Consider the following 20,301-nt stretch of genomic DNA (forward strand, 5'->3'; position numbering starts at 1 on the left):
GTCAGGGGCAAGAAACAGGAACTAGCATCTGCTGAAGTAAAACAGTAGCTAACACTGCACTGCACCACACTGAGACATGCTGCTCTGTCCCAGCTCATGCACTCTCTTGTGAATTCACCTTGTTTTAGTGCACTCCATGTCCTATGAACTTATCTTCACACTCTTACTGGAACTGTTTGTTATGGTTGGGATTTTCTAAAGGCATATCCCAAGAGTCTTAGTATTTGACCTGCTTGCAAAGTTGCAGGATTTGGTCTTGTTAGAACTTGCCAATCAACCCTGAAAATCTGAGCAGAAGCTGACAAGAATCAGCTCTACCCATTGAGTTTTTGGGTTGTACATTTATTACATCTAACATTTACCTGATAAAAACCAAGCAAGCTACGCATGAATTCTTTTTGTTTATGCTTTTATAAAGGCTTATAAGAGCAAGGTTGATATTCTGTCTCTCTGGGTGACAGCATGCAGCAATTTCAATACTTCATAAAACAGCAGAACTAGGGAGAAGTCACATTTACAGCAGGCTAAAAAGTACACTGCAATTACTGAAAACTCTCCATTTTTCTGATACAGGGTAACTAATAGAGTGTGACAGGATTATACTCTTCATGTTGGACGAGTTGAGCATTCAATGGCTGTAAAACTTTCACAGGAAAGAGCAGATCTAACAATGCCTTGTGAAGTGGCCTGGCCCCAATCCTACAACACAAACTATTAGCAATAATGATTTTATCATCACTAATCATCACTTGTTCTCAGCAGAAGAGGAAAGAACCAGTTTTAACAAATGAAAAAAAAAAAGCAAGAAAAATAACAGAATGTTGTTTTAATATAGTATTTCACTGAGTTAATTAACACTGTCTACAAACACTGTAATTCTCCCCACTAAGCCAAATGCAAGTCTGAAAAAGTGGCTGCTATTAAACAGCATAACTTCTTATGTTGTATTTTTTGCTGGTATTGCCTTGAAAAATAATTCTGTGTTCATTTTTTCCTACTTTCTTTGGAAGCATTGAGAAGAAATTAGAGCTACAACAGATACATTACCTCAGATGCTTTCCGTTTCATTTCCTTGCATAATGCATCGCATTCCAGTGAAACTTGGCCTTCTTGTATCTTGCTGCACTGTATTTCCTGTTAAGTATAATTTGAGTATTTTATAATCATTTCTCTATATAAAATTTGTTATAATGTCCATTTCTTTATGAAAATAATTATAAAACATTCTTATTTAGTAAAACATTGGTTACACAGAAAATAAAGCTAATGATTAAACATTATTTGAACCTGTAATTCTGAATTAAATTGCCCTTTTCTCTTTTCCTTCTTTCTGATAAACTGAGCAGAAAGCAAGAATAAATCAAACAGTCCAGTTTAACATCTCCTCTCTTTTCTCACTTTTTTGCCTAAGAGAAAGTAAGATAACCTTCTGAACTCTGGCAGAAAGAGCTAGCATTCAGAGTCTCAGTAATTTCATTCACATTCTCTTAAGTGGCTAAGATTACAGGGCAAGGTCTGGTCATGGGGAAAAAAAATAATTCTCACTCACATTTCCTCCTCTCCCCCTAATACTGAAGAAAAAAAGAAAAAAAGGTGGTTATCTGTAAGCAGAGACTGTTCAACTTGAAGCACTTGTTCTGTACATGTCATTCTTTCTCCTGCTGAACACCCCACCTGCAAGACTTCTGGTTGCACAAGACATCAAGACATTTCATGGAGAAGCTGAGAACTCTGGGGGACTGCAGCCTGTTTGGAAGGCTCAGAAGTTAACTGGGTCCAGAAAAATAATCTAAGCACCTTTTAATTAAGCCAGATAATGATTTTTTCATTAAGTCATTATTTGCTGAGACTTCACATCAGTTTCTGTTCTTCCCTTCATAACACTATATAGCTATAATAAACTTGTTACATTACTTTGTCCTTAATCTTTGTCAGAAGCTAAGGATGCTGATGCCTGTACTTGCTTTTAGGTTTGCAGAGAACTGTAACTGATTACATTAGTTAGGGATTCACAACATCTGTGCTTGTTCCAACTTACATAACTATAAACTTTCCCAATATTGTCAGAAAAATGTATTTTTTTTCCTCAAATCATGCCAGGTCATCTGACTATTCTCCCAATGGAGCTACAAAAATTCAAGTGTGCTTGAAGATACAAGCTATTTTAAGTCAGGCAGCTAACATATTTTAGAACTAACAGGATTTTATATTCTCCAGTGAATCTTTTGATATTGCAGCCCAGATCTTCAGCTGATGTTAATTGTTTTAGCTCTATTAGAGTAACTGGACCTGTTCTAATCTGCACCAGAGACAATCCGTCCAAGCAAGCCTAGCAACATGCAAAGAAAATACATTGTTCTCAAAATCGTAACTTAAAAATTTACCTTTTTCAGTCTCTTACAGAGACATCGGAGTTTAACCTTCTGGCTGCAGTTCAGAGGACAGCTACCTGAATGGCAAATCTCTTTACACCGGTGACCACAGGGCAACTATAAAGAACAAAAAACGCAAAACACCCACACTAATAAATGATTGTAAAATTACAAAGAATCTATGAACTGGTTTTATTTCAGACATAGCAGCTTAACCAAAAACTCATTCAGCTTATCAGTTTTTCCCCTTGTGAAATAGTTGATTTTTCTTTTTTTTTTCTTGCTGTTGGCAAATGTTTGCTTGTTATTTACCATATTTCAGTTCCTGTAGAACAATTTATCTTTCATTGGCACAGCTTGATTAAAAACCAGTTTCTCCCTTCAAATGTTTCAAGAATAGTCATCTCCACAGCAATTTATACAATTACCCTAGCTATCTGTATGTTAGGGGAATACCAGTACATAAAGTAAAAAGAAACCAAAAACTGAAATTGTGTACTATGTAACAACTTGTTAGAGACTTGACAGTCAAGAAAAGAAAGAGAGAAGAATCAGAAGCAAAAACACCACAAAAGAAAATCTTGCATGCAAGAATCTTCTGAACTATGCAAAAGTCAAATACAATATTCTTATCATGTCCAAAATAATTTCACAAAATCCTAAAGTTCTGCATTTGGCAGATTATCCCGTTTCTGACATTTGAGATAGAGACTTTTTTTACTGCCAGTGCATTTTTTAACATTTATAATGAAAAGATTATCATTCAACTACTGTGTTATGAACTGAGATACTAATTTAAGTATGCTGACTGTTAGGAACGTAGCAGTGCTCCCAGCATTACATTATATAAAAAATGACATGAAAAACAGTAAGTGAAAAAAATTGTTTGCTAAGAATTTGACTGAAAATATACCTTGCTCATAGGAAATCTTCAAAATAATGACTTTTCATTTTCAATTACATAACGCAATACTGTTAATAACTGAAAGTGGACTGTCACATAAGCCATCTAATCAATTTATTTATAGAGGTAGCTTTAAATCCCCAATCTATTTAAAATGGCATTGGAGAGTGTTCTTTATTAAAAATGAAATTTCACCTCTTCACTGTCATCAAGGGATTAACACAGCTTGGTAAATGCCGTAAGACATACAATTTTAAGATACATTTTTTCATGTTTATTAAACATTGAAAATGTATACACACTACATCACTTCATCCACAAGAATGAGAATACTACATAGGATTATTATAAAACCCAGGGGTATACAGTTCTTGTTGATTAGTAAATTTGGATTCTCAGAAGTCCATTGGAACTGGCTCAACATCTGAGCTAGCATCATGAAACATATGTCTAAACAAAATGCAAAACTTTCCAAATAAAAATTATGGAACAGACATACATATTTTCATGTCCATGCCAGTCACAAACTATTAATACGCTCATAGGTACTTTGCAGTTTAGGGTCAGGTTTTTTTAGTCACCATTTCAGCACAATTCACACAGGACTGGAAGGAACCTCTAAGTCACCATGTTCAGTCCTAAAGTCCAGTCCTCCTAAAGGCAGGCACCTCCAATGAGCCCTCTAAGACTGGATGAAGTTTTACCATGAAAACAGTCCCCCATTCTGCCCCCTTTCTAGTGTTTCACTAAGGAGGCTGTTCCAGGAGCTCACTACAAGATGCAAGACTTTTTTTTTTTTTTTTTTTTTTTTTAAATTTCCTACATCTATTCTAGTCAGTCTAAATCCCTTAGTTCTTAGCCTCATATTGAAATATTTCTCTACCATATTTTCATAAAAGGCTCTTTACTCCCATACTATTCCCTCCATCACATTTCAACCAGCTTAAATCAATGTTTCCTGAACACAGTAGCCAGAACTGCATGTAATATTCCAAATGACATCTCAGCAGGAATGACTTTGTACAATGCCTTAATTGCACCTTATTCGTAATAGAATATCTTCTCCAATACATCTTCAGCTCCCATTTGCATTTCTCTCCAGCTAATCATGCTGTGACAATAAGAATTTCTGCTGTTTCCTGGGAGCTTATTATTAGCCTTGACACACATGGTCTTACTGGTTTTTCTGTATCTATTAACATGCCCCAAATACACGTGTTCCGCAGAAGCATTTCCTCAGTTGTCATGTACAGACAACACTCCACAAATTTTCATCAGAAAATTCCAATGGGTTTTGGTGCTAAGGTCATTACCGAGAACAACACAAGATCAGGCATCAATCCAGTCCTTGGGGAAAATTTCCTTATTGTTAACATCTCTTGCTCCAACTTTTGATTTAGCTTTCTGGTTGTTGTTTTGGGTTTGGTTTTTTTTTGGGGGGGGGGGGGTCTGAACTAGATATTCACTAAATGGCATTGACTCAATTGCTCTGCTGAAACCTTATGTAGCATATCTAATCTATTCACTTTATCTGGAGGGAAAAAAAAATAAATTGGTCATCTTAGCAAAGAAGGAATTTAGGTTTGTTCAGGCATAACTGATCATCAGCAAATCTATCTTGTATTTTGCCTCGGTTTGAAAAGATAAGGGGACAAATTTGTCTTCAAGCCCTGTACGCTACTGAGGTCAGACTATCAGCCAGAACACGAATGGCAGAGTCTACTTACTAGTGACCACAATCTTGGCAAAACCAATTTACTACTGCATAACCTCTGTGCAGTAAGAGGGCCCTTATCCTGGCTCCCTACCGAAGAGCATCATACATAGTAACACTATCTAGTCTCACCTGCAAGTCATCCCATGCTGGCCAGAACAATCCATGGCTAGAACTATTACTTCCAGCTTACTCCTCCGTACTAATTAGGCACATTTCCATTAAGAAAGTCGAAGCCCAAACAGTCTTAAGTGACATGTCAGAGTTACAAATTCAAGACAGTAGTCCTCATCTCAACCTCCAGATGCTACTGCAATAAAATTCTTACATTACACACCCTTAGAGCAAAATTTGCATAGCACAGAAATATGTTTAATCCAGTAGTGAAACCCAAATTTACACATTTAGTTCTCTGCATAGAGCTACACAGTTCACATCCACAGGGATGCAGGACAAGAATTAAGCTGGCAGTGTAACTTTCTTTTTACTCCCTCCAATGCAAAACCAACATTAAAAAAAATAATCAAGAGGAGCAGTGAAATGAGTGGCAAAACAACATTTCCCCATGATCTCAGAAACCGAAAGGAATCCTACTGCTGCTTCTGCTGGATAAATAATGTAGTGGGAAAGGATTTTTTTCACTTGTTTTTAAGTGTCCATGCTGAGCTACTTGGTGCTATAATAGAAAGCATGCGCCCCCTTAGATCTTTTTTCACCAAGATCTCTTGTCAATAGCTTGTGGACTCAATGCCAAAATGAACAGGCTTTATGTTTAACATGGCAAGACCTTTAAAAGAAAGGTATTTAATGCACAGCTCTGAAAAAAAAAATCCAAACCCAAAAAATCCTAGAAGTATTTTCCTCATAGGCAATGCATTTACATCTTAACATTATGTCCGATGATGATAAAATGCATAAATTTATGGAGGCTTAACTGATCTACACCAGAAGATAATAAACACAACCTGTTAATACACACCTGATAATAAAGAAAATAACCTGTTAATAAAGAAAACAGCACTTTTGAGCAGCAATCCAAAAAGCTAAGTACAAAAGACAAGTTTATCAATTCCAAACAAAGGGGCAGATGCTTCAATTTAAAGCGTGGCCCTGCTTCCAGACATTTTAGGAAACCTCTACTGCTTAAGCCAAACATTGAAGAAAATCCTCTCATTATGGACCAAAGCTGTACATTTGCCTTTTAACATTAAATTTTTTGCAACCCACATACATTTTCAAGGTGTGTTTACAGAATTTAATTAAGCATTCTGGAAATAAAATTTATTCTGTTTATTAAAAAAAAAAAAAAAGATAAACATACTCTTAAAATTTATGGCATTGTCTCTACTGAACTATTATGTTAAAATAAATTTATCACAGTAAGGTCCCATATTTCACATCAAGACAGTAGCAGAGTGTACAGTAAAAGTACAAAGTACAGTTATTTTGTCAAAAAATACTAATCACACAGAATAAAGTGTTAAACACAGATCCACAAATACTGATATTAATACATAAACGATGAAAACTGATAGACTGTTAAAACTTCTGTGTAAGAATTCTCCCAAAACATCTGCAAACATGTTCATAAGAATTTAATCACCCCTGATTGAAAAAACAAAGTTAAATTTCCTCCAACAGGATATTTTGTTATTGCTACCAAACCAGAGAAAGAGCTTTTTAATCAAAGCATCTCATCAAACAGCTGTGGCAATATCAAAGACTTTGCTTCTCCCTAAAGCAGAAAGGAAATGTGAGCTGTACTGTATAATACTATCAGTAATTGTTATAGTTTTATACTGCCATAGCCAAAACAAAAGCATGAAACCTTTCAAGACTTTCTCAAGTTCCTGTTGTATTTTTTCAAGGCACCAGACAATATAACTGATTTTCATAATCCCCAAACGTACCATGCTACCTGTAATTCAAATATGGTAGTGTACTGTCTACCACAATTTCCATTAACCAAAAAGAAAAACATCTCAAAAATAAGACTTCAGTAAAATACTGTATTCTATTGAACCTAAAGTGCACCATGCTAAGCTTCATGGAGTGACAGCGCATGCAGATTTTTAGCAAACAGCAACTTCACTGAGCTCTGCTAATGACTCAAGGTCAGATTCTGACATTGAATAAGAAAATTCTCATAAAACACTGATTTGAAATTTACTTAAGGCTGTCAGGACTACACACAAAACATTTCCAATTTAGTTTTGGGCAGACATATTTGATTTCTAAACTTTAAATGTTCTAAATTTGGTAACCTTATCCATCTTATCTTTTGGCCAAGTTGTTTGTAAGTGCTTGTCATGAGGTCCCCTCAATCAGCTTGCTCTATATTTGCTGGGGAGGGGTGGTAGTGGCAGGGTGATGTCTGTTAAGGCGGCTCCTTCAAATTATCTTTATCAATGATTCCTTTAAAAGCAAACTATCACTACAATCTGTATTATGATACAGCTAGATAATTTTCCCAAATTTCCAGACAAATACTGTATACTTACAAAACAGACAAAATACCCCTAATACTGTTCAATATTCAGAGAAACAGGAACAAATTTTTTGGACAAAAAAACGGTAAAAACCCCATACAGTACTGATGAAGTTACCTAAATAGGATCTGAGGAAAGTAAAATGAACTGTAACACGAAGATATGAACTGCCTGAAGCAGGACTGTACCAATACTTTTATGTTTCATGAAAGCCAGTAAGAGCTAGAGCTAGAATCACAGGAAGGGAAAAGCATGCATTTTTACATCATCACTTACACTAAAAAGATTCTCTGGAGAGCAGAAGCTGCATAAAACCTTGTTTTTCAAGGCATCTATACGAATGAGAATTCTAGAGTTAAATAAAAGCTTCATAAAACTAAAGTGGACTCTGTTGTCCCAAGCTTTCTTTTACATCCCACTGAATTAAGTAAAAAAGACATCATCTGTGGAACAGGGTAATTCTGAACTGAAGCTAGAATTCAGGACCACTACTAGATGGATTTTAAATCTCAGACTGAGTCTTGGGAATATGTCCAGAAAAATCACAACAGTTACATTAATCAAAGTAAAAAATGAGATATGGAAAAAAAAAAACTTTTAAGAGACGCTGAAGTACAGGAACACATAGTTCACGTTAAGAGATTATAAACAGTCTTGAAAATAAAGAGGAGGAAGTCTTGGAGCACATAAACCCAAAGGAACAGAGAGGGAAATGAAAGGACAAAATTAAGAGGTAAATGGACAATGAAATAACTTCCAAAAGCGTTCCCCCACCAGGAAGAGAGTTTTCAGACATCCAGATGAGAAAATTGGGACAGGCAAATTCATTTACAGAAAAAAGACATCAGAAAGGCATCTACAAGGGCAAAAAGAACATACAACTAGGCATACGGCACAGAACACAACCTTCCTGTTGGGGTTAACACAATCTTGTCTGAAACACAGGGGAACAAAGATTGTTGGGAAACAAGCAGGAATCCTGTGAATTTTTGCATTTACTCAAAACCAAAAAAAGTTTTCTAATAAAGGCAAGGATCCAAATTTGATGCTTCTGACACTGGAAAATAATGAAACAAAAGAAAAGTTTTGAACCTACTTTTATTAGGTTGAGGCAGAATTCAGAACTACAAGAGATGAGGTAAGAAGACAGAAATCTCAGACTAGAGGATGTCATAGGTAAACCTGCATAAGGGAATTGAGTGGAATCGGGGAAGGAGAATGGGTTGAATGAATTTATTTACGAGTGCCAGCTAAATACTGCATGAGACAAAGAGACTCAGCAACACAGTAAAAGGCCAAACCAGAACAACAAATTAGTGATTATGGGATAAAATATTTTTAGGATAATAAGTGATCATGGGATAAAAAAGGCATTTTTATTGCAGGGAAGGAGAATTTCTCAGAAATTCTGAAGAGTTTAGCAGTGGAAATACTTTCCAAAATATTTCTGACTATTTCCACTTCATAAATTTTCTAACCCTACAGTGGGGAATGGTGTGAAGAAAGGATTGTCACTCTCACCACTAGTGACAACTAAAGAACAAACATACAATAATAATTAATGCATGGATTTCTGAAAGCACACAAGCAGCACATAACAGCACTGGGAGGGACAAGGAAGAAGTCATTTGGCCCATCCCTCATGTCTTACAGCAGTTATTATCCACAACTGGACAAATCCTGATACAAGTCTAAGCTGTTACTGATGAAAATTTGGTAGCTTCTCCAACCAGTTCTTCCTTTGCTCCACAAACTTTACTACTCAAAAGTAGTATTTAACATGAATCTTCCTTACTGATGCCTATATAGACTGGTTCATAGTCTAAGCACCCTGCCATTAGGATATTAGTCTTCTCTTTACAGCGACCCTTTAGATATACCCAGATACAGTAGAAAGATTAACTAGCTTGTCTTCTATTTCACACTATTTAACATATATTTCACTAACGTAGGGCATTATTAAATCATCTCACTTGCTAAGTACAAAATCCTCCTCCCCCACCCCCAAGAACTGTTGCACAGACAGGGATTACTAGACCTCCACTTAGACAAGAACAATTGCAAGCACAGTTCTCAGTATTTTTCCTAATCAAACAGCATCCCATTATTTTGGAGACATAAATTCAAGACCAGATTTCAACCACAATAGAGGACATACTCTTCCACATTCAACCTCATCTGCATGCTTAAACATTCAAGCCATTAATGCCTTGGAGACAAATCTCTGATCCTTTAATATAACCTTCCAATTTGATAGCAAGACATTAATAACTGTCCTCTGAGTACAGTTCACCAACCATCTTCGTATCTATCATTTAGCATGTTCATTTAGACTAAGCTTCTGTAGTTTGCTTGGCCTATGAAACTGTACCAAAAACCTTACAAAAAAGTAAAATCCACAAAATTCCACACATCCATCAAATCAAGTATTTCTTTGTTAACATGGCTTACCTCTTTTGGACACTGATTTTTGCAGGAAATAAGAAGTTCCTTTTCTTTTAAATCAGCACTTGTTAGTTTTCTGTAAAAGAAAAGATGTATTATTTGTGATAAATTCTAAATTAAAAACAACAAAAGTCAATACAGTCAGGGATATATTTTAAGTATATCTCACCGTAAAAAAAAGAGGGTTCATTTGTCCACATCCTGTGGGACCAATATAAACTACACTGTCTTACAGACAAAACCACATAAGTTTAGAGGATTTGAGGTACTTTAAAGAAAATGAACAAAGAAGAGCATACATGAATGGGATGAATGTTTTCAGAGCAATACACAGAGGATAATGCTTAAATCCAGAAGTCCCATTTTATATTTCGTAAAGCCTAGTTTACCCTCTATCCACACACACACACAAATGATCAAAAAGGAGTACAAATGATTACTAAGAAGTTTTCCAATTAAAAGAGCTTGAGTTTGAAGGTCATTAGTTGTAAAGACCTTTTACACTATCTACATTAATTCTAATTCTTGTTATAAAATTCTTCTTTACATACTGTAAAAGAAACACATATAGATCAAACATTAGGTAGATTACTATATATTTGCATAATTCAAAAAATATTACTGTATTATAAAAACATTGTAAAAACCAGTTCTGCTCACGAGACTCCATGCATGTATAATAATTTTACCAGTAATACCAAATAAAACACTGGCAAATTTTAAATAGAAAAAAAAAAAACCAAAATATTATATTACAAATTATAACCTTCAAAAGAAATTTTATAACTTGCCGTAAGAGTAGCTCCTATTCCCAGACATTTCAAATGGTTTTCAGTTACTAGCATTCAAATGAAAAGTTGGGTTCAGTTCTGACACTTACAAGCATTCAATATACAGTATTGATAGTTTGCAGTGACACTTTATTTTAAGCATCTGGAGACATGATGGGCAATCCCCAGGATGACATGGCAAAACACATCGGTGAGGACAGCCAGATGGCCGGGGTTTAGTACACTCCTCTTCACACTGCGAACATTCTGGACCCGCCTAACAAGATAAAAACAAAGTACTAAAGAAAGTGCCAAACATTTGTTTGTTAGATGCCATTAACAAGCTTTTATATAGAAGAAAGAGTTGGTGTGGTTTTTTTAAGGAAATCCAGCTATTCAGTAAGATATCCCTCAAGCAAAAATAATTACTAAAATATGCTTTAAAAGAAAAGCAAAAATGCCAGTGTTTGTCAGTCAAAGAGACAGAGTTCTGTTTTGCTTCCTGGGCATAAAAGGACCTCTTAATATTGGTGCTTTGGAAAATTGCCATTAAACCTGTTGATCGTCTATGGAAAACTGTTAGAAAAAGAAGTAATTCTGTATTCAGAACTAACTTTTCCAACCCACCATGTCATTGTAACACTTTAGTCATGACATACTGCCCTGTAATACAGGTGTGGGGAGGTTTGTTTGCTTGATTTTAAGAAGCAGACTTTAAGTCTTCCCATTTCCATAGGTGTACAACAGTTCATATAATCTTCCAAAAAGTCTTAGCTTAGGTATATGCTGGGAGCTGCTAAGGTGTTGCTTCTGCTCCATATACTACACAAAGTCTACAAGAGCTGTGGTGTCATTCTCCTTCCAGGTGACGTGATCAACATCAGCGCAACACAATGAACATCAGCACAGTAAATTAAGCTCCATTTCTATTCATATTCTCATCTTAACTCATCCAGAACCCCTGTCTGCCATCAGACACAGAGTGACACGATTTATCAACTGAACCTACACAGCACAGTATTTAAGGCCCACCATCACATTCAAACGCTCAGTTTCACAGAAGTCAGTCAAAGTAAAGCCAATTTATCCAAGAATGAAGCTACAAAATGCTTCCCCAAAAGGACTAATTCCACACCAATGTTTCACTTTATGCTGTTCAAAATAAGGGCAAAAGAATTTAAGTTTTTAATAGTTTCCCCCATTTTCTTCCAGACCCCTTTTCTTCTGCTTCTACAGTTGAACAATTTTTGCTGACGTTTAAAAAGGAACCTTTGTACAATGATCGTTTACAAAAAACAAACCCCCAAAAATTCATGTCTAAGAATGTGATATAAAATTTAACAGTAAAAGCAAACACCTAACCTTTCTGCAACATTTTCTAACACAACATGCGGAAAAAAACCTAAATTCCTGACAGAAATATCACTACTCGGACATATAAGCAAGAAATTTAATCAGCCCTTTTCTGACTACACCTGCAATTTAGTCTATCAAAACAACAGAACAAAAGCTCCAAAGGTCAAAACCAACTTGAGTTTATAAAAATTCAAAGAAAATTGAGAAATGAGATTTATCCATATTTCACATGTACATAGACTCTTGTTTTCTGAGAATGTATCGTCTCATTCAAAATGGAGCTAGGAAAAATCCTGACCCATTCATATTTTAATCGGTTTGACTGAAGGAGTAGGCAGACAGCCTCTTATAGTCACAACTAGAGATGCTTAAACAACTGTGACTCTCAGTATTTCCTGATGTCACTCTATTGCTGCAGGTTACTGTTCCACAAGTTGCACTAACAGCTCATGTTCCACAATCATTAATAGAACAATATGGTAACTGCAATATATACAGTTATTAGATGACAACACCACTTCTAGGATTGAAACCCACAGGGAAATCATCCTATTGAAGTTAAAATATAACATTAAGTTGAAATATATCTTTTATATATTTTATATATAATATACTGAATGCTTGCTCAGTTTTCTGAATTCCCAGACAGACCACATTGCAACTTTTTCTAAAGCAATGATTAAAAACTGTTTTCCTCCAAATCATGACTCTCTCAAACCACAAGCTATGTGCTTTTGACTGCTCAAAACTAGGACAATTTTCAGGTTTGTACTTACTTTTATTTTTGTTTCATATTATCTTCAGAAACCAACACCTACAGCTTCTTAATTGCATAAATGACAATTTCTAGTAGACACTGGTAAACATGAATATATAACCTCAGTGCTTTAAGAAGTCTTCACCAATTCTGCAACATTTCCAGTGGTGTCTCCTAAATATCTGCTAGCCTCTTCAACCCATTTACAGCTGTCCTCAGTAAATAGTTTCCCCAGTAGATTGCAAGTGCATTTGTATATAAGGATTATCACTAGTTCACTTGATCTTGACAGTTACAAAAAGTGACTTTAGAAGAGACTTGTCCAAAGTGTTAATTAATGTTTTGATGAAAACAAAGTAATGTATGTTAACATAAAACAAAAAAGTATAGCATTTGCAAAATATTTAATATTGTTTCAGTTTTATAGTCTAAAGAGGTATAGGTTAGCTAAATGTCACAACATCAATGGGAACAGAACACATGGAAGCGTCTCAGTGGAATCTGGAATAGATCCTGTGCCTTCCAGCTGCAAATTCTTTATTTTCCAGTTAAAACTGAAGACAACGTAGGAAACACAAAAATAAAAGCAACAAGGAAATCAGCCTACCTTCTTTCCATCTGCATTACTGTTCAATTTAGTAACATGATGACATTCTTTCATACAGGTGTGATTCTGACAATCAAGAAGCCGCCCACAAAATCTTTTACATGAGTACGGATTTGCAGAGTGACACGGTAATGGACTAACCTAAAAGTTAAAAATAAATAAATATAAATATATATACACACAGATAGTGTATATATACACACATTGCACGAGTGCTGTGTGTGATACATATATACACACACAATGAAGGCACAGCATCATTACAGAGAAATTTTGGTTCTTGATTGTCTTTGTTAAAAGAAAGAAATGAGTGCAATGTCCACTTGACTTTTTTTTTTTAATTGACTTTAGGTTCCCATCCCAACATAACCACACGTTTGTTTTACACTGATTATACCAGGCAAAAAAGCCTGCTTTCTTAATTAAACAAGCTGTTTAACTTTTACAACATAGTTTCCCTTTTTTTAAACAGACTATTACATTCTAAAATCTTTTAGTGTGATTTATTCCTTCTTTCCGAATTACACTTGTGCCTTCCATTAAAGGTTCCTTAAACTGCTTTACAGTTATTGCAGAAGACAGTTACAGTTTGCTTTCACAGGGCTAATAGTGTTATAGTCATCATAAACCCCACATATTTTACAATTCTACAAGCAGAATGCAACCTGCAAACCAGAAATTCTAAAAACCAAATACTGACTATATCAAATATAACTCCCAGGAGTGGGAAGGGGAAGAAGAAATGGCTCTATGACAGGACTAGGATTTTAATGTCTTATGATATATTTGTACTTTCTAATTTGAGGTTAACACTCCAGTTAACAGAGCTCTGTAGTACTATTCAGAACATCTATTTAGAAGCCTTTAATCTTCATTGGTACAGAAATGGAGTGTAAACTCCTAACTTGGTTAACTAGGTTACTTTCCTAAAGTTGAATAGTACAAGTCCCTCCATATCACAAGTATTAGAGGAAACTTGCTCTTCTTATTTTCCAACCATTATATAATATTCACATGGAAAAAAATTAGTTTCTGTGATGCTGTCAAAAAAATTGTGGGTTTTTTTTTCTTAATATCATGATCATTTCGCAGAGAAAACCAGAAACTATTTGTGATGTTATTACACAACAGGCTAATGTGACATAACTCACTTTGACTAGGCTAAGGGTGTGATTTTGTGTTATGGCTTAAGTTGACTGAACAGCTTTGCACCATACCTCTTCCACCTTCCAACTCTACAATCTTAATGGCACATTTCTGCCACTTAACTTTGAACAAGTCCTAACACATCTGTATTTAGAGCAAGACAATTCAACTAATCAAAATGGAAGAAAAGGAATTAATAGAAAAAAAGTTCCTTGTCTTTTGCTAGGTTTGTGAGTTGATTAGCCACACACCGAGGTGAGGACTTTAACTGAAACGACGGAAGACAGGACAGTCCCCCACAGTGCAGAGCGGGGGACATTCTCTCTTCAGCACTGTCCATGTTGACTTCCCTCAATCCTAAAGCAAAAATATACAAAGTAGGATTTGAATCCACTTGCCTACAGAAATGTTTTCCGGACTTCACCCAAAAAAACTGTACTCCACATCAAGTCATTGCAAAATGCAATTAATTCACAAGACTTCTGAACTCCTCCTCATCCTGACCCACAGAGACACTGTGAACAGGAGGAATCTGCATAGCAGGCTGAACATCAAGCATGGAACACACAGGAGAAAACCTTGAGGCTATCATGTCCAACTACTCACCCATTCCTATGTCAGAGCTGAGGCTCATTATGCTGGCTAAAGCACTAATACAACCATAGCAAGTAGTCTGAATGCCTGGTTCATACTATCCCCAACAAACATCCTACAACTGTCTCTGATGGCATATGTTTCTGTTGACCAAATGAGCAGAAGTCAGCAATAGGCCTAATAAAAAGGGTCTGAAGCAGAGAACAGTATTATACCCAGCAAACACACACCAATTAGCAAAGCTTTATCGTTCCTAATATCCTGTCCCTTCTCATTCTCCTCCAGCTCCCTCCTCTTCCTTCCTCAGAGTCACAACTTCCTTTCAGTAGCAACATAACTAGTCAAAGGATGCTGGAAGGCAAAAGAATCAATGAAAAGGTGTACTAAACGTTAAGATCTGCTACTGCCCACTTCTTTACCTTTCCTTGCTCGCCCATTTCCACTCAACTTTTTATGACTATTGGTTCTGCTGCTGCTCAGTTACAGCAGATCAGGGCAGTAATAGCGGACTAGGTCTATGGCTGCACAGTTCAATATGCTTCTTCTACCAAGAATTAGCCTTCCATCAGATAAGGACACAGCCACTAGCTCCAGTTAAAGAGAATTAGCAGAAGCACATAGGCAGAAGTGGAGCATCCCTTCTGGTAGCATCGTTCAAGTACACCAGATGAGATGCAATGTTGAATGAAGCCAGGGAGAGGGAAGCACACACGCCAGTAGACAACAGCAGCAGCTTTCAGACATCCCAGCCCTCTGGCAGCATCCAGCACAGCTTCAGCTTGCCCCACTCATTGACTTTCCTAAGTCTTGAGTCCAATAAAAGATAAGAGAGTCTTCTGGAACCAATTGACATTGTAGCCAAAACCAAAAGAATTTAGATTAATTTAAACCTACATTACATTTTCAAACTTTTTTTCCATTTCTTGACAAGTCAATCTGTTGTGGGTATTAGTAATAAATCCAAAGGACAAAGCAGAGAAAAGTTTTACTTTCTCTAGTTGAAATGCATTTCTGAAATGGCTAAATAGAGGTTGCTACTCTTGCTACAAAGATGAATATCAAAGAAGCCACAAACTCCAGGAGGCTGAGGAGCTGAAGAATAAAGAACACAGATGAGAACCAGAAGTATTTTATGAAAGCTGAATGGAAAAAGAAAGAAAATAAGGAGGCATAATTTTAAGACCACAGGTCTTCCACAGGATAAGGAAAGGAAAGCAAGGAAAAAAGGACAAGACAACTTTCAGAAGCTTTCCAGCACATCTCCCAAATGCATAAAAGCAACTAACAGATACATCAGTTGGGATATGAAAATAAAAGTCAAGTACAATAGGGTGGGGAAATTTTGGAAATATTCATAAAGGTATTTAGCCATAAAGATTAATCTCATCAAGTTTTACATAAAATTTTACCAAGAAGCAGTATAATGGCTTTCCTCCTATAAATGAACCACAACTAAAAAAACCCCTTAGATTAATAAAACATAGCATTAAATTCCTACCAAAAAAACCCAAAGCAAAACAAAACAAAAAAAACCCCCACAAACCAAAAAGAAGAAAGAGAGTTCTATCTGCCCAAGAAAGCAAGACTGATATTACAGGATATTCAAAATACTCATCAAGGAAACAAAACCAGAACATCTCCCCTCCCCTAGAATATTTAATGAAATGAAGCAACTACAAGATAATTGAATACAGCAGATAAATTAATACCATATCCAGCTAACATTTCCTCATTTGTCTTCATTTACCTTGTATGGGCTTTAATTAATATTTTCCCATAAAAAACAGATTTTTAATCTAAACATTAGCTCTCATAATTTGATTTTAAAAGAGCACATGTATGCTACTGCTATGAAATGCCAATGCTTATAGCAGTTCAAAGAAAAAGTAAAACATTAAGTTTTCAGTTTGGGGTGGCAGCAGCTGTTGATGATAGGTGATTTTTCTGACCTACAACCTGAAAAAAAATGAGAGCTACTTTTAAGCACATACAAATTGAAGAATGAAGAGTTATTAATTTTTTCTAAAATATGTAAAAACATCCAAAACTTACACAGTAAAATTATTTAAAAGAAGGCTGCACACTGTAGCTAAAAGAAATCTTATTTTAGGTTAAACATCATGTAGAATCATACTTCCACTGAACACGGATTTTATACAATTATATCACCTGAAAAGTAGCTTTAGGTCTGTTGTTTCAAGTGATAAATTACGTGTTCAAAATACCCAAAGACGTGTAAGAGCTTGAACTAAATCAATCCTTTAAAAATACTTTTTAAACCAAATGCCAAAGTCAAATTAAAAAAAAAAAAAAAACAACACACAAAACCCCCCAGCAAAACAAGCAACTCCAATACCTACACAAATTAAAATTACTGTCCAAGTAAAAATGTAAAGACAGTAGATTTGCTTATTATACAACTCCTAAACTGTTTGCTTTCATTCTCTCTTCTACTCATCATCTGCAGGCATCCCGGTAAAACACAAGACAACTTTATAACTCATTTCATTCTTAGTTTGTTTTTTTATACCTCCTCCATTATAGGAGGTATAAGAACAGTCCAATGTAAGTAGTAACACAGTACAGCAATGAGCCCCTTTTCACAGCCCAACTTGGCTTCAGAAAATTGCTACTCTCATCACTTGTGAAAAGTTTGCATTTCCCAGTGAAAATCCGCTCGGGGCTGGAAACTACTATAGGAGGGAAGTGCTCATAAATACATACAAGTGTTTTCTCTTGTTAACAAAAGTAAATTAGTTTGAGGTGAGATTAATTGTTAAAAGCCAATGTGGCTGTAAAACACTGAGCAGATCTTACATGTTTTGGTTTTTCCTTTTAGAGATCTCAGAACAACATAGAAATGTACAATGCACGTAAAAATACACTGTAAACACCCCCTCACACACACATGAACAAATCATTCTGTTCCTTGACTGCTATCAAAAACTCAAATATTAGGACACTTCATTCCACTCCAGAAACTGCTAAACTTCAGCAGGAAGGAAGCACTGCACTCTGCTGGCTGAGAGAAGGAACGTTTAATCTAGAATATCATATAGCATCAATAAATATAAATAATTAAAGTTAGGTATACACTCCCTGGGATTTTTCCTTATTTTCTACAGTAACCCATAAAGAAAACATGACCCAAAGCCACTGACCAATTGTGCTAAGACTAGTATGCAACACAGAAGGGATTTTTATTTTTTTTTTACTTATTCTGAAATAAGTATTTATAAATATGTAGTAATTGGAACTGTTTTCTCTAATAAGAGCAGCCATACTGTCCTCTGTTATGGGGAGCGACAAACTTCAGAACCATGTACATCTGAACAGTACCAAAACAATTGTCTAGAGCAAGTTATATATTGGGTCAATTGACCACAGCTTACATTTTGTTTATACATAAATTCATGAAAGTTAGGGTGAGATCTGATATGTCCTATCACAAACCACGTAATTGACTTGATAAAACATTGGCCAATACATCTTCAAGTTTTACTGCGGAAAACAAAACCAAACTCCAGCTGTTTTAACAAATAGGCACAGTTGTTCTTTTCATCCATTTTCACAGCACGTTTTTCTTTAGCAACTGACAAGCTGCAAAGTAGCTCTATGGAAGCTGTATTCACAGCTTGGTTGGATTAGTAAGTGTGCTGCACAAACAGACTGCAGATATATAAACATTGTTAACAACATTTTTAAATGTTGCCACCACATAATCAAGCCACCATTACAACATACACCAAAAAGATTATTAAGGGGTGGGGTGGGGGTGTGTCTTTAAAGTGTTTACTGTCTTCTAGAATTTTTTACTAGCTTACAATAAAACTAGGTTTGCTATATTATTGTTAGCTGCACTTTCATAGTGAATTTATGCCAGACTTACTAGTAGACAAAACTATAACAGCAATAGGGGATTTTTTTAGCAATCATCTTTTAAAATAGAGAAAAATGAATTGACCTTAAATTTCATGACTTTTAGAAATTACTGTGAATAATGATGATAGTTATTTAGCTTCAAGCATCAATTAGATTTTCTTCTCATGTAATCCAAAATAGACAATGACTTCATCCAAAACTGGAGAAGGCTGCGCACCAAAAAGACAAGCTACTAAGTAACACTAAAGAAGTTTCCACTATATTGTCCGATTTCATCCGTGCATGCTCAGATCCAAGACATGAGAATTTTCCTGTATGACACTATGTTCCTTATGCTTTTAAAATAAACACAGCAGTTTCTAGAAGAACTGAGGAAAGTCTGTGACAAGGCAAGAATAACAACTATAGAATGAAGAGGGGGAAAACAAACAAACAAAAGAATATAATGAAAAAAGACACACACCCCCCCCAAATTAAATACTATTTAAACAACTGCAAGAATACACAAATAGCTTCATAAATCATGAGTTCAAATTTCTGTTCAAGAATTCTAAAAAGTTAAGTAGTTATACATTCTTCAAAAAAGGAACTAAAATACCTTCTGATATGTAAGCCCTTGTGATACGGTACTTCATTGGCTTTAAAATACAAAAAAAACATATAATATTTCTCTTTAGTACTTTTATTTTGCAGACTGACAAAGTGAAATATACTTCATATTCCACTTAAAAAGGCAGTTTCCATGACTCACCTCATGCTGCCCAAGACACTCCCTGTTAAAGACAGAAAAATCAGAGATTTAGAAAACATTTATTTCTTAAGGGACTTAAAACAGTGACAGTACTTTTCACACAAAAACAATGCAACCTATTTTTAAAAAGTGCAAACTAAGAGAAAATCATCAATCTATGCAGATCAATGTCTTCTCTTTTTCAACAGTTGTTTGGATTGCTGTATTTTATGATGGCAATCCGCAACTCAGTGTTTCATGTCCAGATTAATTATAGCTGTATATGAAATTAATAATTTTTATTTTAGAAAATTACCTGAATTGCTTCCAGGTATATTCTCCTTTGGCTCTACTAATATATCACTTCATAGTTTTCAGTTACTTCAGAGAACTATCTAGTCTACTCTTATTTTTACAATTCTATCCCTTTTAGAATGGTCTACCATTCCTAGGAAAGAAAAGCTGCACACTGATCAGAATTGTGAAGGTATTAAATGGTGACTCATTCAAACACTGATCTCCTGAAAATTAAATC

General features: G+C 35.4%; 1 protein-coding gene across 1 annotated transcript in view; it reads right to left on the reverse strand.

Moving 5' to 3' along the window:
• Positions 1-20,301, reverse strand: part of NFXL1 (nuclear transcription factor, X-box binding-like 1) — a gene marked incomplete at its 5' end in the record, with an annotated part of 50,100 nt that overhangs the window by 10,533 nt on the left and 19,266 nt on the right. Inside the window, 6 exons of the mRNA XM_010574555.1 lie at positions 1,048-1,134; positions 2,385-2,489; positions 9,931-10,000; positions 10,805-10,971; positions 13,415-13,555; positions 19,788-19,809. Of these exons, the coding sequence (XP_010572857.1) occupies positions 1,048-1,134; positions 2,385-2,489; positions 9,931-10,000; positions 10,805-10,971; positions 13,415-13,555; positions 19,788-19,809 (592 nt within the window). The remainder of the gene's footprint in view (positions 1-1,047; positions 1,135-2,384; positions 2,490-9,930; positions 10,001-10,804; positions 10,972-13,414; positions 13,556-19,787; positions 19,810-20,301) is intronic.

Source organism: Haliaeetus leucocephalus, unplaced genomic scaffold (genome assembly GCF_000737465.1).
Source record: "Haliaeetus leucocephalus isolate CR32 unplaced genomic scaffold, Haliaeetus_leucocephalus-4.0 Scaffold439, whole genome shotgun sequence".
NCBI lineage: Eukaryota > Metazoa > Chordata > Aves > Accipitriformes > Accipitridae > Haliaeetus > Haliaeetus leucocephalus.